The sequence below is a fragment of the Penicillium nucicola genome (genome assembly GCF_028828085.1).
Source record: "Penicillium nucicola strain IBT 29836 chromosome Unknown utg000008l, whole genome shotgun sequence".
In the NCBI taxonomy this organism is placed as follows: Eukaryota; Fungi; Ascomycota; class Eurotiomycetes; order Eurotiales; family Aspergillaceae; genus Penicillium; species Penicillium nucicola.
In genome coordinates, this window is record NW_026643132.1 from 1,721,349 (window position 1) to 1,737,879 (window position 16,531).

At 47.4% G+C, this 16,531-nt stretch overlaps 7 protein-coding genes across 7 annotated transcripts; 5 read left to right on the forward strand and 2 right to left on the reverse strand.

Annotated features, from left to right (window-relative positions):
• Positions 1-22: 22 nt before the first annotated feature.
• Positions 23-857, forward strand: N7511_008140 (putative EF-hand calcium-binding domain protein; the record flags this gene model as incomplete). The annotated part of the gene is made up of 2 exons (XM_057130517.1): positions 23-83; positions 136-857. The coding sequence occupies 2 exons, from the start codon at positions 23-25 to the stop codon at positions 855-857; spliced, it is 783 nt and encodes a 260-aa protein (XP_056982300.1).
• A 777-nt stretch (positions 858-1,634) lies between these two features.
• Positions 1,635-2,751, reverse strand: N7511_008141 (isopenicillin N synthase family dioxygenase; the record flags this gene model as incomplete). The annotated part of the gene is made up of 2 exons (XM_057130518.1): positions 1,635-2,418; positions 2,480-2,751. 2 exons carry the CDS (start codon positions 2,749-2,751, stop codon positions 1,635-1,637), a joined length of 1,056 nt encoding a protein of 351 aa, XP_056982301.1.
• A 763-nt stretch (positions 2,752-3,514) lies between these two features.
• N7511_008142 (uncharacterized protein) lies at positions 3,515-3,860 on the reverse strand (the record flags this gene model as incomplete). Its single annotated transcript, XM_057130519.1, has 2 exons — positions 3,515-3,681; positions 3,731-3,860. 2 exons carry the CDS (start codon positions 3,858-3,860, stop codon positions 3,515-3,517), a joined length of 297 nt encoding a protein of 98 aa, XP_056982302.1.
• Positions 3,861-5,125: 1,265 nt separating this feature from the next.
• On the forward strand, positions 5,126-6,084 carry N7511_008143 (uncharacterized protein; the record flags this gene model as incomplete). The annotated part of the gene is made up of 2 exons (XM_057130520.1): positions 5,126-5,377; positions 5,434-6,084. The coding sequence occupies 2 exons, from the start codon at positions 5,126-5,128 to the stop codon at positions 6,082-6,084; spliced, it is 903 nt and encodes a 300-aa protein (XP_056982303.1).
• Positions 6,085-7,687: 1,603 nt separating this feature from the next.
• On the forward strand, positions 7,688-8,728 carry N7511_008144 (aromatic alcohol reductase; the record flags this gene model as incomplete). The annotated part of the gene is made up of 3 exons (XM_057130521.1): positions 7,688-7,723; positions 7,784-7,965; positions 8,029-8,728. 3 exons carry the CDS (start codon positions 7,688-7,690, stop codon positions 8,726-8,728), a joined length of 918 nt encoding a protein of 305 aa, XP_056982304.1.
• A 1,517-nt stretch (positions 8,729-10,245) lies between these two features.
• On the forward strand, positions 10,246-11,979 carry N7511_008145 (uncharacterized protein; the record flags this gene model as incomplete). Its single annotated transcript, XM_057130522.1, has 1 exon — positions 10,246-11,979. One exon carries the CDS (start codon positions 10,246-10,248, stop codon positions 11,977-11,979), a length of 1,734 nt encoding a protein of 577 aa, XP_056982305.1.
• A 2,472-nt stretch (positions 11,980-14,451) lies between these two features.
• Positions 14,452-16,482, forward strand: N7511_008146 (Zn(II)2Cys6 transcription factor; the record flags this gene model as incomplete). Its single annotated transcript, XM_057130523.1, has 5 exons — positions 14,452-14,484; positions 14,548-14,704; positions 14,764-14,995; positions 15,043-15,559; positions 15,622-16,482. 5 exons carry the CDS (start codon positions 14,452-14,454, stop codon positions 16,480-16,482), a joined length of 1,800 nt encoding a protein of 599 aa, XP_056982306.1.
• Between the last annotated feature and the right edge of the window lie 49 nt (positions 16,483-16,531).

Below are 16,531 nucleotides of genomic sequence, written 5' to 3' on the forward strand. Positions count from 1 at the left end.
ACCTCTCTTCCATAAATCCACAATGAAGGTCCTCTGTCTTCACGGGAAAGGCACAAGTGGAAGCATTTTCCGCTCCCAGATCTGTTAGCTCCCGCTCAACCCCACAAGCCGCCACAAAGCACTAACCCACGCCAGCCTCGTTCCGCACCAGATTGCCCGAAGAATCCATTGAATTCGACTTTATCGACGGTCCATTTGAGTGCCCTCCAGCACCAGGCATTGACCTATTTTACAGCCCACCTTACTACTCCTTCTGGGAGCGTGATGATGTCGACTCCGTTCGCGCTGCCTATACCTGGCTGACCGAATACATCGCCAAGAACGGCCCTTACGATCTGGCGTTGATGTTCTCCCAAGGATGTGTCCTGGGCTCTACTGCTCTCCTCCTTCACCAAGAAGAGACGCCCCACCTCCCACCGCCCTTCAAAGCGGCGGTTTTCATATGTGGGGGCGCGTCCTTGATCATGCTGGAGGAGCTGGGCTTCCATATATCCGCTGAGGCGCGAGAGCGCGATGCTGCTTCTCGAACTGCTCTGGCCTCGCAGGCTGGCTCTTCGGCTGTCTTGGCTCAGGGCTCGAAGCGCTGGACTGGTCTTGATTCTTTGGATAGTGGATTGTCCGAGGAGGAACTGCGCGATGAGATTACGAGTCCCTTGCGTATTAGTATCCCCACTGCGCATATATACGGTGCTAAAGATCCTCGGTTTGTCGCTGGTGTGCATCTTTCTGGTATCTGTGATTCGGAGAAGCGCCGCACTTACGATCATGGTGGTGGGCATGAGATTCCGCGGACTGGAGTTGTCAGTGATAAGATCGCGGAGATTTTCCAATGGGCGGCTGCGCAAGGAGGTGCTTGATACTGAGCATTCCTTTAGATTGGGTCATAGATTCTGGAATAGATAAATATACAGAGTCAATGCATATTTGGTTTTTTAGTCACGCATAGCGCAAATATAAACACAGAGAAAGACTGTTGGTATCAGGATCCCACACGCTTATATTTCCAGTGTGATCCTCTTCCATTAGCGGTGAGGATGCAATGAACAGCCACGTGGCCAATTTTAGTCAATATGAGCTGTCAGTTCGAGTGTTGCAGAAATACTGTAGAGTACTCACGGTAGTCTACTAGCAGGGCTTACAATGCCGAGTTTATGCATGTATCCACATGTTGGGAAGCAGAATGCTATGCAACGTCGCCTTGCTTGTAGAGTATAATCATTACTCGCTATAATCTATCCGAATTCTTCTTTGGGTTCTCGAAGTGAGAAATAGCTGGTTTGAGCCTTGTTGCAGGCTGATTATCCGCGAGATTCAATTCATGAGTCCGTCCAAATCGCTATACAAAGCATCATTTAAGACGTCAAGATTGAATGAAGTATATATCAAGGTACCGGGATGAGGCTGCATATGGAATTTGGTCCAGAGATGTCGCTTGGAAACAGGAAATGTCGCAATGGAGATGTCGCAATGGAAAGAAGGGTCGAAAAAGAATCCTCGAGAGTCGCTTTGGTCAAGTTTGCCGCTTGTGGAGAATATATATTGGAAAATCGCAGGGGCACCAAAACCGCGGGACGAGAATCCAGGATTCGTTCACCGTTCCTCCAAAAGAAGCGGGACATACAAACCAGCACTTGTTAGTTCTCGTCATCGTCATTCTGGAACTCAACCCAGGTCTTCATCTTAGTTCGCACGTGCTCGCCATACACAACGAAGCCCTCGTCTTCAGTCACAGACCGAACCAAGCAATTTTCTCCAGGCTCGAAGAAGAATGGAACACTGATACGCCCAAGAGTTGCACAATCCCCCTGTTTCCCAGTGACAGAAGTAGCAGAAGAACTTTTGGCCGGCGCGCGAACACGGTGCATAGTGGCGACAAATCGACCGCCAGAAACCTTTGCCATCAAATCGCCGATGTTGACGACAAGGGATTCGGGAATGTACGGAGCAGAAACCCAGTCCCCAGAAGAGTTTTGCACTTCCAGGCCACCGGTGGAATCTTGATGCAGAAGTGTCAAGATACCGCTGTCCGTGTGAGGGGTGCAGCTGAGCTTCACTTTTTCCGCAGAACCTGATCCTGATCCTGACCCCGAGGCGGCGGATGCCACAGCCGGGTAATGCAAGAGACGGAGGGTGCTTAGAGAGTCATTGAGATACGGCGCGAAAAAGTTCGATGGTTTACCCAGCGATACAGCTAAGAGGGAAAGCAATTTCGAAGCCAGACTCTGCAGCTCGATATACAACTTTTCGAGATCGGGTCGTTCTAGGAATACATCCTCATCTGGCCACACATTCGCCTCGCTGAGGTTGAATTTCGAAGAAGGTGCCACGCTCGATTGAGTCCGAATTGGCTCTGCAGGGCCCATTTCAAACCCTTCCTTCAAATTGTCAGATGCGAGCTCCGGCTGAGTGGGGAAATATCTATACACATCTGTTAGTGTGCAAGAATTACAAACTGAGCAACAACAGCTAGGATATTAACCCTCGATATGTGTTCTTATGTTCCCGATGGAATGAACGCTTCGCCAATTTCATCTTCTCTTCCTCTGATAGAGCAAAGAACTTTCGCGACAGGTCGAACACATCTTCATGCTTATAGCTCAGAGGGACATTCGTTAGATAGGCAAAGCCAGTCGTAGCAAAAACATCGTATAACCGTTGACTTAGCATCGCTTCCTCTTCCGGCGATGCACCCGAGGGCGATCCAAGGGGCCCGACGTCGACGACAGGCAAGGAAGAGAACGTAGTAGTCATTTTCGAACGCTTGAATGAAGATCGAAACGAATTCGATCGAGATCCATGCGCATACAGGGGTCCCTGCGTCTTTTGTACCTAGGGTTATTCTCGCTAATAGGATCCCCGCATTTCGCCGATCTAGTAAGGGGTCGTGTGCCGTGTGCTTCGCAAGCGTATTCTGCGGAATGCTGCTTGCAATTCCCGGCTGAGCTGGAAACCTGCCGCTGGTTGGATTTGATGGGAGCCTTGTTCTTCAAGTTTCTTATAAGCAACTGAAATTTCTTGAGAAAGTTGTAGTCGTGGGCTGTTTTTTTTCTTGCTATACGTCATGGTACCTGGTTCTATGTGCCGGCAACTTGGGCGGAGCCCCTAAAGTGGCGTCAGTCCGGGCTTGACATGCCATTTAAGTGGGCGGCTGTATCCGATGAATATCCTACATTTCTTTGTGCGGATTTACCGAGTTGGCTATGTGCAGAAGCTCTTTTCTCTCCAGATAGAGCTTTGCATATTCCAGTTAACCGGTACTGTAGCTCACTGAGGTTAATCATCACTTGCGTTGACTAACAGCCCTGGAGTACTACACTACTTTATGTTCTACACTTAAGCGGCTCATGCTTCTATTTACCAGTTCGTTCGAATACATTTGAGAAGCAGTAACCAAGCTTCATATCTACCTTATATAATGCCGTCGGTATATTCGTGGAAAATGTATTCAAGGCAGTTTAAGAGTTTGATGCATAAATATTCGTTCTTGACAAGCCAAGGAGGGCCTGATGTGTATCTAAAAGGTCCTACGTGGATGACCAGACGGATCCGGGCGCCAGGAGATGTCAATATCCTCCTCGTCCGAGCTTTCCTCATAGCCCTTGGTGGTATTGGGCTTTGCGTGGCGAAGTCGATCGCCGCCGAAGGCTCTGCTGCGCTCAATGGCTGTCTTGTAATCCTGGGCTGCAAGATAGAGTATTGAACGTCTCCAACTCTAAGTAAGATGGCTTACTTGTTCTTTCGTCTATGTCATTCGAGCCTGGCTCGATGGGATCCTGGATTCCTTGGCCATTGACGCCCTCATCTAAGATGTGCTTTCCAGACATGGACTTTGTGTTCTGCATTTCCCACCGATCTGCCATGTCGGAGGAGAACAAAGTTAAATAAAGATGGTGTTTTGATCAAATAAGGTGAAGAATCAATGGACTGCTTTGGAGACGATTACTGCATACTTATATGGCCAGAGTTCAACGTCACCATGATCGTCGATGACATGACCGGGGATTCAAACGCCCCTAGCACTCAGATATTGGCTTAGGGTTTTAGTACCCCTTAGCCTGCGGTGGAGTATGCTCATCCCAAGCAGCTCTTACTGCAGCATTGTTCCAGGTATCTAGAATCTCGTCAAAACCGTGATTGGAAGATGTATTTAAAACGACGTACCTTGAGTGATAGAAGCCCTTTTTTCATAGGGCCTTGGCGTATAAGCCGCGGTTGAAGATGAAGTGAGCACAACCTGCTTAACCGTAGACCGTTTCGAGGCGGCTTTCAAAAAGTTCAGCGTTGCCTCGACAGCATGTGTGATCATTACACTTGGATCGGGGTTCATCGATACGTCAGCCGCCCATGAGATATCAGAAAGTGTTTGTCGTTATCGATTCTTCACAAATCTTGCACGTACAACATGGATGATCCCTAAGGTCCCATCAACCGCCTGATCACATTCCATCTCATTAGCTAGGTCCGAAAGAACGAATGACTCAAATTTTCCTTCGCCATATCTCTTATTGAAGAGCTCGTTCAGCCATGGCTTGGGCTCGCGAACAGTGCCAAGGACCAAGTAGCCTAACATTAATAGCTGGTCGATCACATGAGATCCGATGAAGCCGTTTGCTCCAGTGACCAGGGTTTTTGACCCGCTAGGGATACTATATTCGATATCAGGCATCATATTGGACAACAGAAGAGCATCCGGATGCAAGATTGGTATCGAATTTGAAAAAGGGGTCACTTCCCGAAAAAATCGGTTGAGTTGCAGAATATCCTTGGTAATCTCGGCGTTCAACCTCAGTCCGTTTTCGTTCTGATAACTAACCTAATGGGTTTCTTATTAAGCTCGGTGTTGAAATGAGGCCCGAGGAAGACTGATGATGTAACACTAGAGATAGGTCTCATTCTTTCACGATCGTCCATAATTGCGCCCGAGGTACTACCGTGTGCACAGGATTTTTGGTTGACAACTTTTTCCCTGCTATATCTATCTCACCACTCAACTTACCCGCTACTCTACATATAGTCGCCTCTCCTTCGAGAAGCGCCCCGCCGGATCACAAACAACACCAACCTTACCCATTCCAAGGCTACATTATCTTCACCACCGCCAACGTCTAAATTCAATTTATCTACAATGCCAGCTGTTCTCATTACAGGTGCGACAGGAAACCAAGGAGGCTCCCTCATCAGAAGTCTCGTTGCCAGAAAGTCCCCTCTGGAGATTTTGGCCGTCACTCGCAATGCTCAGTCTTCGTCTGCCCAAAAATTGATCAAGTTGTCATCGAACATCAAACTGGTGGAGGGAAACCTGGACGATCCCGCAGTACTTTTTAAAAGTGCTCGTCAAGTGACACAATCTCATATCTGGGGAGTCTACAGTGTTCAGGTATGGGTGCCATCTCGAATCTCAGAGGCTTTTCGCTAATTCAACAACTATCAAAGGTTGCCATTGGAAATGGCGCACTAGAGGAGGCACAGGGAAAATCCCTTGTTGACGAGGCGCTGAAGCAAAATGTTCAATTCTTCGTGTACAGCTCAGTGGATCGCGGGGGCGACGCTTCTTACAACACTGCGACCAGAGTTCCGCACTTCATCAACAAGTACAACATCGAACATCACCTTGTCGAAAAGTGCGAAGACACCGACATGAAGTGGTTCATTCTCCGACCCTCCGCCTTTATGGAGAATCTCGTTCCAGGATTCTTCGGAAAAGTCTTCGCAACTAGTTTCAAGATGGCACTCAAGGGCAAGCCTTTGCAGACGATCGCGGCCAGTGATATCGGATTCTTTGGAGCAGAAGCCTTCATGCGCCCTGAGAAATATCAGAACCAGGCCCTCTCACTCGCTGGTGATGAGTTGACATACGATCAGTTTGCTGAGATCTTCCAGCGGAAGACGGGTCAACCGATTCCTTCGACGTATCGGTTACTATGCTCTGTCTTCATGGCCTCTATGAAAGATATGGGCTACATGTTCAAGTGGTTCCATGATGGCGGCTACAAGGCGAACATTCCCGAGCTGAAGAAGATCCACCCGGGATTGAAAGATTTTGGGACATGGCTTGAAAAGGACAGTGGATTTGCGAAAAAGTGAGAAATCTGTACCAGTGAGCTATACCTGGGTTGATGTGTAAGCTCTGACACTTTGTCATGTATAACGTTACATTTTAATATCGTTTGTCGTCCTCCTTTTCTAAAGCTCAATCAAACTACATCATCGCACTTGGGACTTGCCGAAAGAGACACCCAAGACCGAGGGGATCGACTACAAATATTTTGGTTGGTAGACGCAATCAAGAACAAACATGACCATTTCGGTTGTCCGCCAAAATCCTCCTGCTGATGATATCTCTACTTTAAGTGGCTAAAAGAGCTAAGCCGGTAGGATGTATCGGCGGAAATGGACTTCTCACTTAAAGCATCAGGTATCTAGTCCTTATAACCCGCTAATCTCTACCATCCCTACTATGCTCCTTACTATTCTCGTCACTGATCTTATTGCTTTAGCTATAGGATGAGCTAATCAGGCAATCAGTCAAAAATACGTGTAATAGCTAAGGGAGGAAGACAGAAAGGTTTAAAAAGGTATGGAGAAATCGCCAACTCTGCCTGTCAAATTGTTCACTCTCTTACCATTAGTTTGGTTCGCTTTAGGTTTACCCTAACTTCCGACATACTACGCAATAGGCTGTTTCATCATAGAAGGCTTGAGGGATATGTCTTTTGTATATATCCCGTTGTAAATTGAAATTGCAGACACGCGGAAACGATTCTTCTCCTTTGCTGCGATTGATTTCTCATACCATGTGCAAATGCCAGTCGATCGTTGGATGGCAGAACGCTAGATACACATATCTCAATACCAAAGTCCAATTCTAGATACTGTACACTAGCGAGAAGTCGACCTTACTCAAACTCGTGGGTGGCGGAGAAACACGCTTATAAAAAGAGGAATCTCCCGAATGCATGAAATGAATTTTGGAGCCAATGGAAGAAAGATAGACGTTGTATATTTGTCGATGACCCAATTGCATTTCTCAATTCAGAGTGCAACTCAATAATGTCTGTAGCTACTAGATGTAGCCTGACGCTTACGAAAATCGGTGGTGGAGCGGCCAATGTATTAGACAGAGACCGTCATGCTGGAAAGTCGATGGATGGGGTGAGAAGCTTCCACAGAAGACTAGATGATTCATTTTACTAAATTGATATTAGTACAAAAATGGGGAGATGAAGATTACTAAAGAAGTACAGTAAGCACAATGATCATACACTTCCCATTTTGTGTATCAATATTCAAACAGTCTGTTATATGCGTAGACGACAAGTCGCAATGGTGGTATTGAAAATTGAACAGGATTTTGGACATACGCCTGCCCAAAGTTTGAACTCCTGTCCAGTCTCCTATACTCAGCTTAGTTGAATTCAACAAGGTTACGTGTTGAAGAATCCATATTTCCGGTCTGCGCTTATGAAGGCTTACTGAGCTCGGTATTTATCTGAATGCCGAGCTCGGATCGAGTCTAATCCCGAGAATTAAGTTGGCTTCTCGGAATGCGAAGCACCGACCGTTTGGAGTAAGTACAGGATATAAAGTGTCGACGCAAGCAACTCCAGCTGCCACGAAAACACTGCAAAGCTATCTCAAAACTCATTTCGCCTTTCTCGATTCAATCGTATCAATCGTATCAATCACCATGGCCAGCGTCATTCGGAAGATAGCTATCATCGGAGTATGTTACCATGCGCACCCGAATTACACTCGATCAGTATCGCTAACCACGAACGTTTAGGCCACCGGCAACCTTGGCTCACGCATATCAAGCACGCTGAAAGCTGTCGGGCATGAAATCACTGTTGTCCAGCGCAAGGACTCGAGAAAGCCTGCGCCGGAGGGCCTGAAGAGTGTCAAGGTGGATTACCTGAACAAAGAGGAGTTGGTGTCGACTTTCAAGGGCCAAGATGTTGTTCTCAGGTACGTAGTTGTTTCCTTTCTGCCACTTGTGATAGGAATCTAAGCCTACTCAAATGCTTTCAGCGCTGTCCCTTTCCCCATGCTCGACTCTGAGAAAATCGTCATCGATGCCTGCATTGCTGCGTCTGTCAAGCGCTATATGCCCTCTGAGTACACGACCATGCTCGAGTCTCCACTGGCTAAGAACCTCCCCATTGCCAAGGAGAAGTTCCTAATCCGCCAATACCTCACCTCCGTCATGGCCGACACCTCTGGCCCCACCACCTGGACCTCCGTCAACAACGGCGCCTTCTTCGACATGGCCCTTCCGTACGGAGTCCTTGGCCCCAACCCTATGTCTAAGAAGGCCGTGTTCCATGATGGAGGTGACAAGAAGATTGCCGTCTCGACACTGTCTGATATCGCAACCGCTGTTGCCAAACTCCTCGGCACTGACAGCATCTTTGAGGCTGCCGCTAACCAGCCTGTCTATATTTGCTCGGCTAGAATCACGGAGCGCCGCCTTACTGAGCTAGTTTCGGAAGTCACTGGAATTGACTTTGGCACTCCCGAACAAGTACTTGTCAAGAAGCTGATTGAGGAGTCGGACGAGCGACTGAAGCAGGGAGACAAGTCTGCCATCATCAACTACTACTTCCAGATGATGTACGGCGAGGGTTACAAGGGTGGGGATTTCATGGAGTTCAACTGGAACGACCGACTGGGCCTGCGGATCATGTCTGATGAGGAGCTGAAGGACACCATTCGCCAGAACCTGAAGTAAGCAACATATTAGCTTCCCAAGGTATTCGTGCACTGTCTTTCAGTTCGCATATTTACTGTACCTGTATCTTCATTGCGGGGCCATAAAATACTCAATGGCTTCACGCTGCATTAAAGCGACGCCTCTCGTATATTCTGCAGGTTTATAATGAAATAGAAGAATGCGAGTAAGGTAAGATTCTATGTAGGAGTGGCTACATTACACCACAACGCTAGGTGCCGGTAAAGGCCACTTTCGACCTCCTATTCGCCGTTCTAAGGATTACGTATTTTAAGTGCTAGTAAATCCGCTATTACTAAAGAAGGATCTCCTAGATATCTCTTAAAATCCCACTATATCGAGACTTATTATTACTAGGTCCGTGAGAAAGTGAAAGAAGGTAAGATTCTACTAGAATATATTCTAGAAATTATTAATATCGCCGACGACCTTATAAAGGCACTTCCTAAGCTAAAATTCGATACCTTTTTATAAAGGATTAGCTCTTAAGAGTTCTTTACTTATCTATCTAGATTCCTCGCCTTCAATATAGTAGATTTGAATACTTTAGATAATAAGGGGGTATGTTAAGATTTATAGTGGCCGGCCATAGTTTATACCATAAATAAGCTATGACGGTAACCAGATTAATTTATTACCTAGGAAATCTGATTAGGACCAGCTTAAGGCAGAGTTTTCTGGTATATAAGGAGATCCTCACATAAAAGAGAATCTCTAGACTCAAACAACTCGGTAATCAATTGAAAAGATTATCTATATTGTACCTTCTTCCCCGTCATCATTCTTTACTTATATCGTGACTTTCAATAAGGTTTAGAAGGTAAGATTCTCGAAGCGCTTCCTAGATTTCTACTAGTATATAGGCTCCGCTCTTATAGATAAAAATTTAGAGAGCGGAACTAATATAGTTCTTTATAGCTCCCTGCGTAAAACTAACGTATTTATTCTACGTACTACCCTACTGGTGCCCACGGGCTCAGATCCTCATTGACTCAGCCTCTTCCACCCTGATCACCTGCCAGGTGCGAAACATGCATGCATGGACACCTCCACACAATGTGGCTGCTGGAACAGTGTGTACTGTACTGTACTGTACAGTACAGTAGCCTCATTGCCTATTTATGGCACAGGTCATAGCCAGCAGCCATAAATCTCCGCATTCATTAAATCGGCCTTTGATCTCGGCGATTGACGCCTATGTGAAGATAGAGCTTCATAGATCTGCGTTTGTGGCGGTCGCCACAAGTAAGCGGCAAATAAATCGATCAGCATAAAGCTTTGTCCTCGCATGTACATATGACCTTAATTCAAGATCGGCATGAAACATGAAATATCTGTAAATAAGAGTTTTAGCCTCGGTTTTCAACAAAATTTCCGGCGTTTGACGAATTCGGGACTTGATCTACCCCACTTTCACGAACTGTATGTAATCGACACATCACAGAACTTATAAGGCCCAACCTCTTCATCAGTCTCAACCCATTTCCAACCCTTCGGTATAACCCCAAAACGTCATTATGAATGGAACAATTTCTGCTGTCCCAGCCAGTGACGAATACTACGACCTTGGCACATTTGGTCACAAGATAACTACAAGCAGCGCCGATGCTCAGACTTGGTTTAATCGTGGCTTGACCTGGGTCTATTCCTTTAATCATGTGGAAGGTGCTTACTGCTTCGAGCAAGCCATTTCACATGATCCCGCTTGTGCGATGGCATACTGGGGCCTCGCTTATGCGGTTGGCCCGAACTACAACAAGCCCTGGGAGAAGTTCGACCAGGGTGACCTCCACACCTGCGTTAAACGAGGATTCGCTGCCTCCCGAGAGGCTAAGAAACATGCAGTAAATGCGAATGATGTTGAAAAGGCCCTGATCGAAGCCATCCAATTCCGGTTTCCAAGCAACGAGCCCGTCAAGGACTACCCAGCAGTCAACAAAGGCTATGCTGCCGCTATGAAGCCTGTGTATGACGCCTTCGGGCGCGATCTCAATATTGCAACTCTTTATGCCGATGCATTGATGAACATGAACCCCTGGGCACTGTGGAATCTCTTTACTGGCCAAGCAAACCCCAAAGCTCCCACCATGGAAGTGAAAGCCGTGCTCGAGCGGGCACTTGCTCAGAAAGAGGACGGGGCGTACTACAATCCCGGTCTGCTTCATCTTTACATTCACTATATTGAAATGTCGCCTACCCCGGAACTAGGAATCAATCCGGCCGATCAATTGCGGGATCTCATCCCCGACGCAGGTCACGTCCGTCATATGCCCACGCACCTGGACATCCTGATCGGTGACTGGAGGCGATCCATTTCTTCAAACTACAAGTCCACTCTGGCTGATGACAAATTTTTTCATAAGAATGGTGCAAAGAATTTCTATACTTTCTACCGCATGCACAACTACCACTCCTTGATTTATGCGGCTATGTTTGCCGGCCAATCTCAAACTGCCCTCGACGCAGTCACTCGCATGGAGGCCACATTGCCCGAGGAAGTCCTTCGGATCGAATCACCTCCCATGGCGGACTGGCTAGAACAGTTTGTTCCTACTCGCTTGCATGTAATGGTTCGCTTTGGAATGTGGGAGGAGCTCAAGCAAAAAGAGCTACCCAAGGACCAGGAACTTTATGCAGGTACTACAGCAACTACGCATTATGCAAGAGGCTTAGCTTTTGCCGCCACTGGCGACGTGGCCACCGCCAAGAAGGAGCAGGAATTGTTCCGCAAGGCGTATGGACGGGTCCCTAAATCGCGTCTCTCCTACAATAGTACCATTGTCGACGTGCTCAAGGTAGCCGAGGCAATGCTGGAGGGAGAAATCCAATACCGCTGTGCCAACTTTGACGCCGCATTCGCTTCTCTCCGCACTGCGATCGATATTGAAGATAAGCTGCCCTACGCGGAGCCTTGGTCGTGGATGCAGCCCGTCCGACACGCGTATGCCGCCTTGCTGATGGAGCAAGGCCACCTCGAAAAAGCGGCGCAGACGTATCGTGCGGATCTAGGCTTCGATAAGTCTGTTATCCGGCCTCGTCGGCACCCTAATAATGTCTGGTCACTCCAAGGATATCACGAGAGCCTAATTCGCTTGGGTAGAATGGATGAGGCGGCGGTGATTGAGCCTTCGGTTAAGCTAGCTGTTGCCGTCGCGGATATCCCGATCAAGGCGTCTTGTTTCTGTCGCTTGGACAACTCCCATGCGCCTCAGGTTCTCACTGGAGGCTCTGCTGAGGGTAATTGCTGCTGATGTATTGACTTCTGCTTTCTGCTTGTCAAAACTTCACTTCACTTGACTGAATCATCCATCCCAGTTTGATAGCACCACCAGGAAACTTATATCTGTACCTAAGACTGAAAGCATATTTCAAGGCGTCCAGGGACGCCATATACTTGAAGTGAATCAAAACTCACAAGCCTATCTTCAGGAGCCGTTAGTCTGCCTGTTGCACGAAGGGTTAGGTCTGGACTACCGAATCCATGTATCGATACAATTGGGCTTCTCCAATAGCCCAATTCGGAATAGTAGCCCGCAACCCGGTACGAGCCGTCAACGGCTAATTCTAATATTTGGCCAGGCGAGCCTATTAAAAATTAGACTGTTTCGGAGTCTGTAAAACCGTGCTCTTTGGAGCTGTAATCTGTGCCCTCTGCTATGTTTTGCTGGCTCGCGTATTTGAGAGGTCTTACTTATACTAACACGGTGCCCAAGACTGTCCGACTCGCTTCCCAGCCAGTGTATAGAGCATGTAAAACATGTGGTATGTCTTGTTTCAGGCTCGCTGTCCGATAAATTGCTACCTTGAAATGCCAGATGGGTCTGTGGAACCGTATTCCTTTTGGTAGCAAAAGCAGAAACCGGACACATCATGTCTGAATACCAAATATTATGTATGCCAGCAACTGCTACTCAATATTCGTACTTCAGTAGCAGGATGGCCTCGCCTGCTTCTAAAAAGAAAAAAAGGCCTGGAACATCATAGCAGGCTTATCTCTAGGTGGCGGCTTCAACGCCTGTGACTCTCTTGCAATTCCAAATACTTCCGTACTTAGTGCCAACCAACGAAGATTGTGATGAAACAAACCTATCAAGTTGTCCAAATCCCACCATTATCAACGTATCCGGCCACAAATGTTACCCTGAAGACGCTAGGACCACGGTGCTATTTGGAATCATGAAAGCCCCGAAACAATGGATCGCACATGGGGTTCCAAGCCCAGTGTAGCGGTGGTATCACTATCAGACCCAGATATGCTGTAGCAGTAACGTTATTCAATAGAGCAAGAGGAGAAATACAAAGTTTCCGTACTGATACTTGCATACTTTGATGCGGTCTTCATATGAGGCTCTCGCGGACAAATTCACGCCACTAAAGCACATTCCTCCTGGATCTAGAGTTTGGAAATCCAAAAGTAGCTTTCGGCTCTCATCAATAAGTACCAGAAAGCCTGGGGTGAAGAGAGTTTTGGCTGTTCCGACGTTGCAGTAAATAGGTATTTTGACAACATGAAGCCTCTAATATGACAGATCAGCAACATCATCTTCGGCAACAGATTTCGGCTTCTAAGGATATACCGACTTGGATTGGCCTCTTTTTCTGAAATTGACTCAAAGCTAATGCGTTAACGCTCGGGTGATTCATCGTACCTGGCATGGTATGCCGTGCTACACTATTTCGTGCCTCTGTCCAAATATAGGTTGAAAGGGAACGGGGATGATTTAATTCGCCTATGAATAACATGATTTATGTGATTCATATATCAAAATGACACGCGTGGTGATTGAGTAGGGTCTGTCAGCACATACCAGCTGTGCACTATCTGATCATGGAGTCTCGGGGATAATACTGAACTATCCGGGCAGTTGTAAAAGGTCCCAAAGCATACCAGTGTCTTTCTTAGTCTCGGTCAAATGGTACTCTGGCTTATCAGGATGATAGAATCGATGCCTGTGAAACGACATTGCTATCTTGGCTTGCCCAAGGTCGACTGCTCTATCAGAGACGTCATCTCCTAACCAAATCATATGATAAAAAGCCTATGTCAGTCTTTTGACAGCAACCTGTCGGCATGCTCTTTCAGTATTAGCAGGTCTCGTCGGGGAGGTCGTAACCTTATTGCAGATCAGCAATTCACCAATTTGGTCATTTCCCTGCTGCACGTGGTAACTTGTGACATTCAACTAGACAAAAAGTGACGAATAGAAGCTCATTCTCGTATGAGCCAACTACCGAATCTCTTCCCGATGCAGCACGGTGTGATCAGGATACACGCCTCCCACATAGAAACCTATCACCAGGACCCTGGGTCCTTACCGGTACGCAATTATATTAAATACAGTAACTGTCTCTTCACAATAGTGACCAAAGGTAGCAGCTTAACCAAGTATTATTACAGAATGATGGGCTGCAAACTGAAGTAAAAATCAGCTTGGGTGATTTTGAAAGTGTCTATAGAAGAGGATTAAATGTAATTTGGGTTGTCCTAGGATAAGGACTACAGTGATAGGGTTGGTAGCCTCGCCGAAACCTTTGATGAGAACCTTGGAAGCCAAATATGAAGTTTATCTGCCGATATCAGAGTCAGTTTAGCTTCATGTCGCCTCAACATTATAAATATCAGCATCGAACACCCGTCTTATTGGTTTGCGTAAAGTTTTCCCTTTCTTGAGGCACAAAGAGCTGTAAGCATCAACCCTGCATCTCACATTGATCACCTTACTATGACATCAGCATCACGCCAACAACCTGGGCTGGTAAGTTCATGCATGGTTCCTAGGCTGCTTACCCCTTGTGGTCGTCCAATCTTACCGTGATAGGCTTGTGAGGAATGTCGCAAAAGAAAGCTGCGATGTGATAGGCAGCAGCCTCGATGCGATCAATGTGAAGACTCGGGAGCTATCTGTTATGTGAATCAGGATCGGTCTCCACGGGGTCCCAAAAGAGGACATCTGAAAGCTCTACGCAGTCGTATTGGTACGTGACTCGCCTACACCTTACCTTGTCTGCACTCAAATGACTGACATCCTACCCAGCAACACTTGAAAGCATGGTTAATCGTGACCAGCTCAGTTATGATCTCAACGCACAATACACGCCCAAGGCTGAAGTGGGCCAGTTCCCTACGCCACCAGGGAGCACTTCTGATGGCACGAGAGAGTGCCGCAGTTTGTCTCGATCCGTGGAAGAAACACCACCAAGCAATGCGTCCTGCGCACCATCTATAGCTCTAGAGCTTGAGATATCAGGCATAATTGAGGCAGATTTGTACCTTACATTCTCTCCGAGACTGATACTCGCTAACAGCTGTACAGAGACCAACTCTACTTTGATAGAGTGCACCCTGTCGCCCCTATGCTGCACCAAGGTCGCTACCTGGCCTGGTCACAACAATGCCAGAAGATAGAGCCTTACGCCGGCCTGCAAGCTGCGATGTGGGCATTAGCTGCAGCTGCAACAGCACATCTGCAACACATGCGGGACTCACTGTATCTCTGTGCTCGTTCCAAGCTGGAGGCGCTCGATAGCCAAATCGAATATGCAAGCTCCGCTTCTTTACAGTCTGCACAAGGATGGCTCTTGCTTACTCACTATGAGTTCCGGTACATGAATTACAGCCGAGCATGGATCACAGCCGGACGAGCCTTTCGAATCATTCAACTGATGAAGCTGCATGAGCTTGACCGCTACCATACAACGGCCCTCGATCTAGCATTTACCGAGCCCTGGGCCGAGGTCGAGGAGAAAAGACGAACGTTTTGGCTGGCATATTGTCTAGATCGGTTTCTCAATATCTCAGACCAATGGCCTCTAACCCTACATGAAGACCCCGTGAGAGCGCAACACCCAATACCCTTCCCCGATGTCTCAAGCCATGCTAACACCAGCTCTAGATCTGGATATTCCTTCCAGCCCCAGAATCCGATTTCCAGCACGGCAGACCAGTTCTCATGGGATCCATATCCGATGCGATTGAAACATCCGGTCAAAACGCACTACCACCCTTCGCCGAGGCAGTTGTCCTAACAACACTATGCTGGCACGGTGTCAGTCTGAAAAGAACTCCACCAGCAACCAAACCCCCCGGCCTGGACCCTGGCATCGATCTCTGGGAGCACCACCACAGACTGTATCAAGTAGCCCAGCAACGGCTCATGCTCCTCTCCCTGCCACCGTGCTCACTAGAACTGCTAGACCCAATGCGTCTATTCGTGAACATGCTAGCAAACTCAGCGATAATCTGGTTCTACGGCATGATGGAAGTTTTCCGAGGAATTTCCAATGATCAAAGTATCCTTGTTCCTCTCTACTCGGCATACGAAGTGGCCAGTCTCGCAAAGCCGCTTATCCGATCCGGCTTTTTCACGGTGAGTATGACCTCTTCCCTGCAGGTCCCTTTGTGGCTGGTTCACATCTCACATGCGTTAAACATCCAGGCACATGCATTTTCCCCGATGTTGCTCTTTCTCGCGGCGAAGTTTCTCCAGACACATGGAGATCAGCTGGGTTTAAGTGGCTCCGTGGCGGAGGATCAGTATAATAGACTGGATGAGCTGAAAAGAGCGCTGATGGTGTTGCAAAATGGGAATAATTTGGCTATGAACTATTTGGATCTGCTTGAGTCGGATTGGTTTGATAGGTTGGGTGGCTTTGTTTCTGTGCAGGGGGATCTTTCAGGGGGGAACGGAGCAGCAGGGGTCACCTTGTGTTTTGGATATAATGAATCTCTTTTGAGTGATGCTGGGCGTTGGTGAATGGCCCTGATGTGAGGGTTACTATGGTTGTGCCCCGATTTGAGTTATT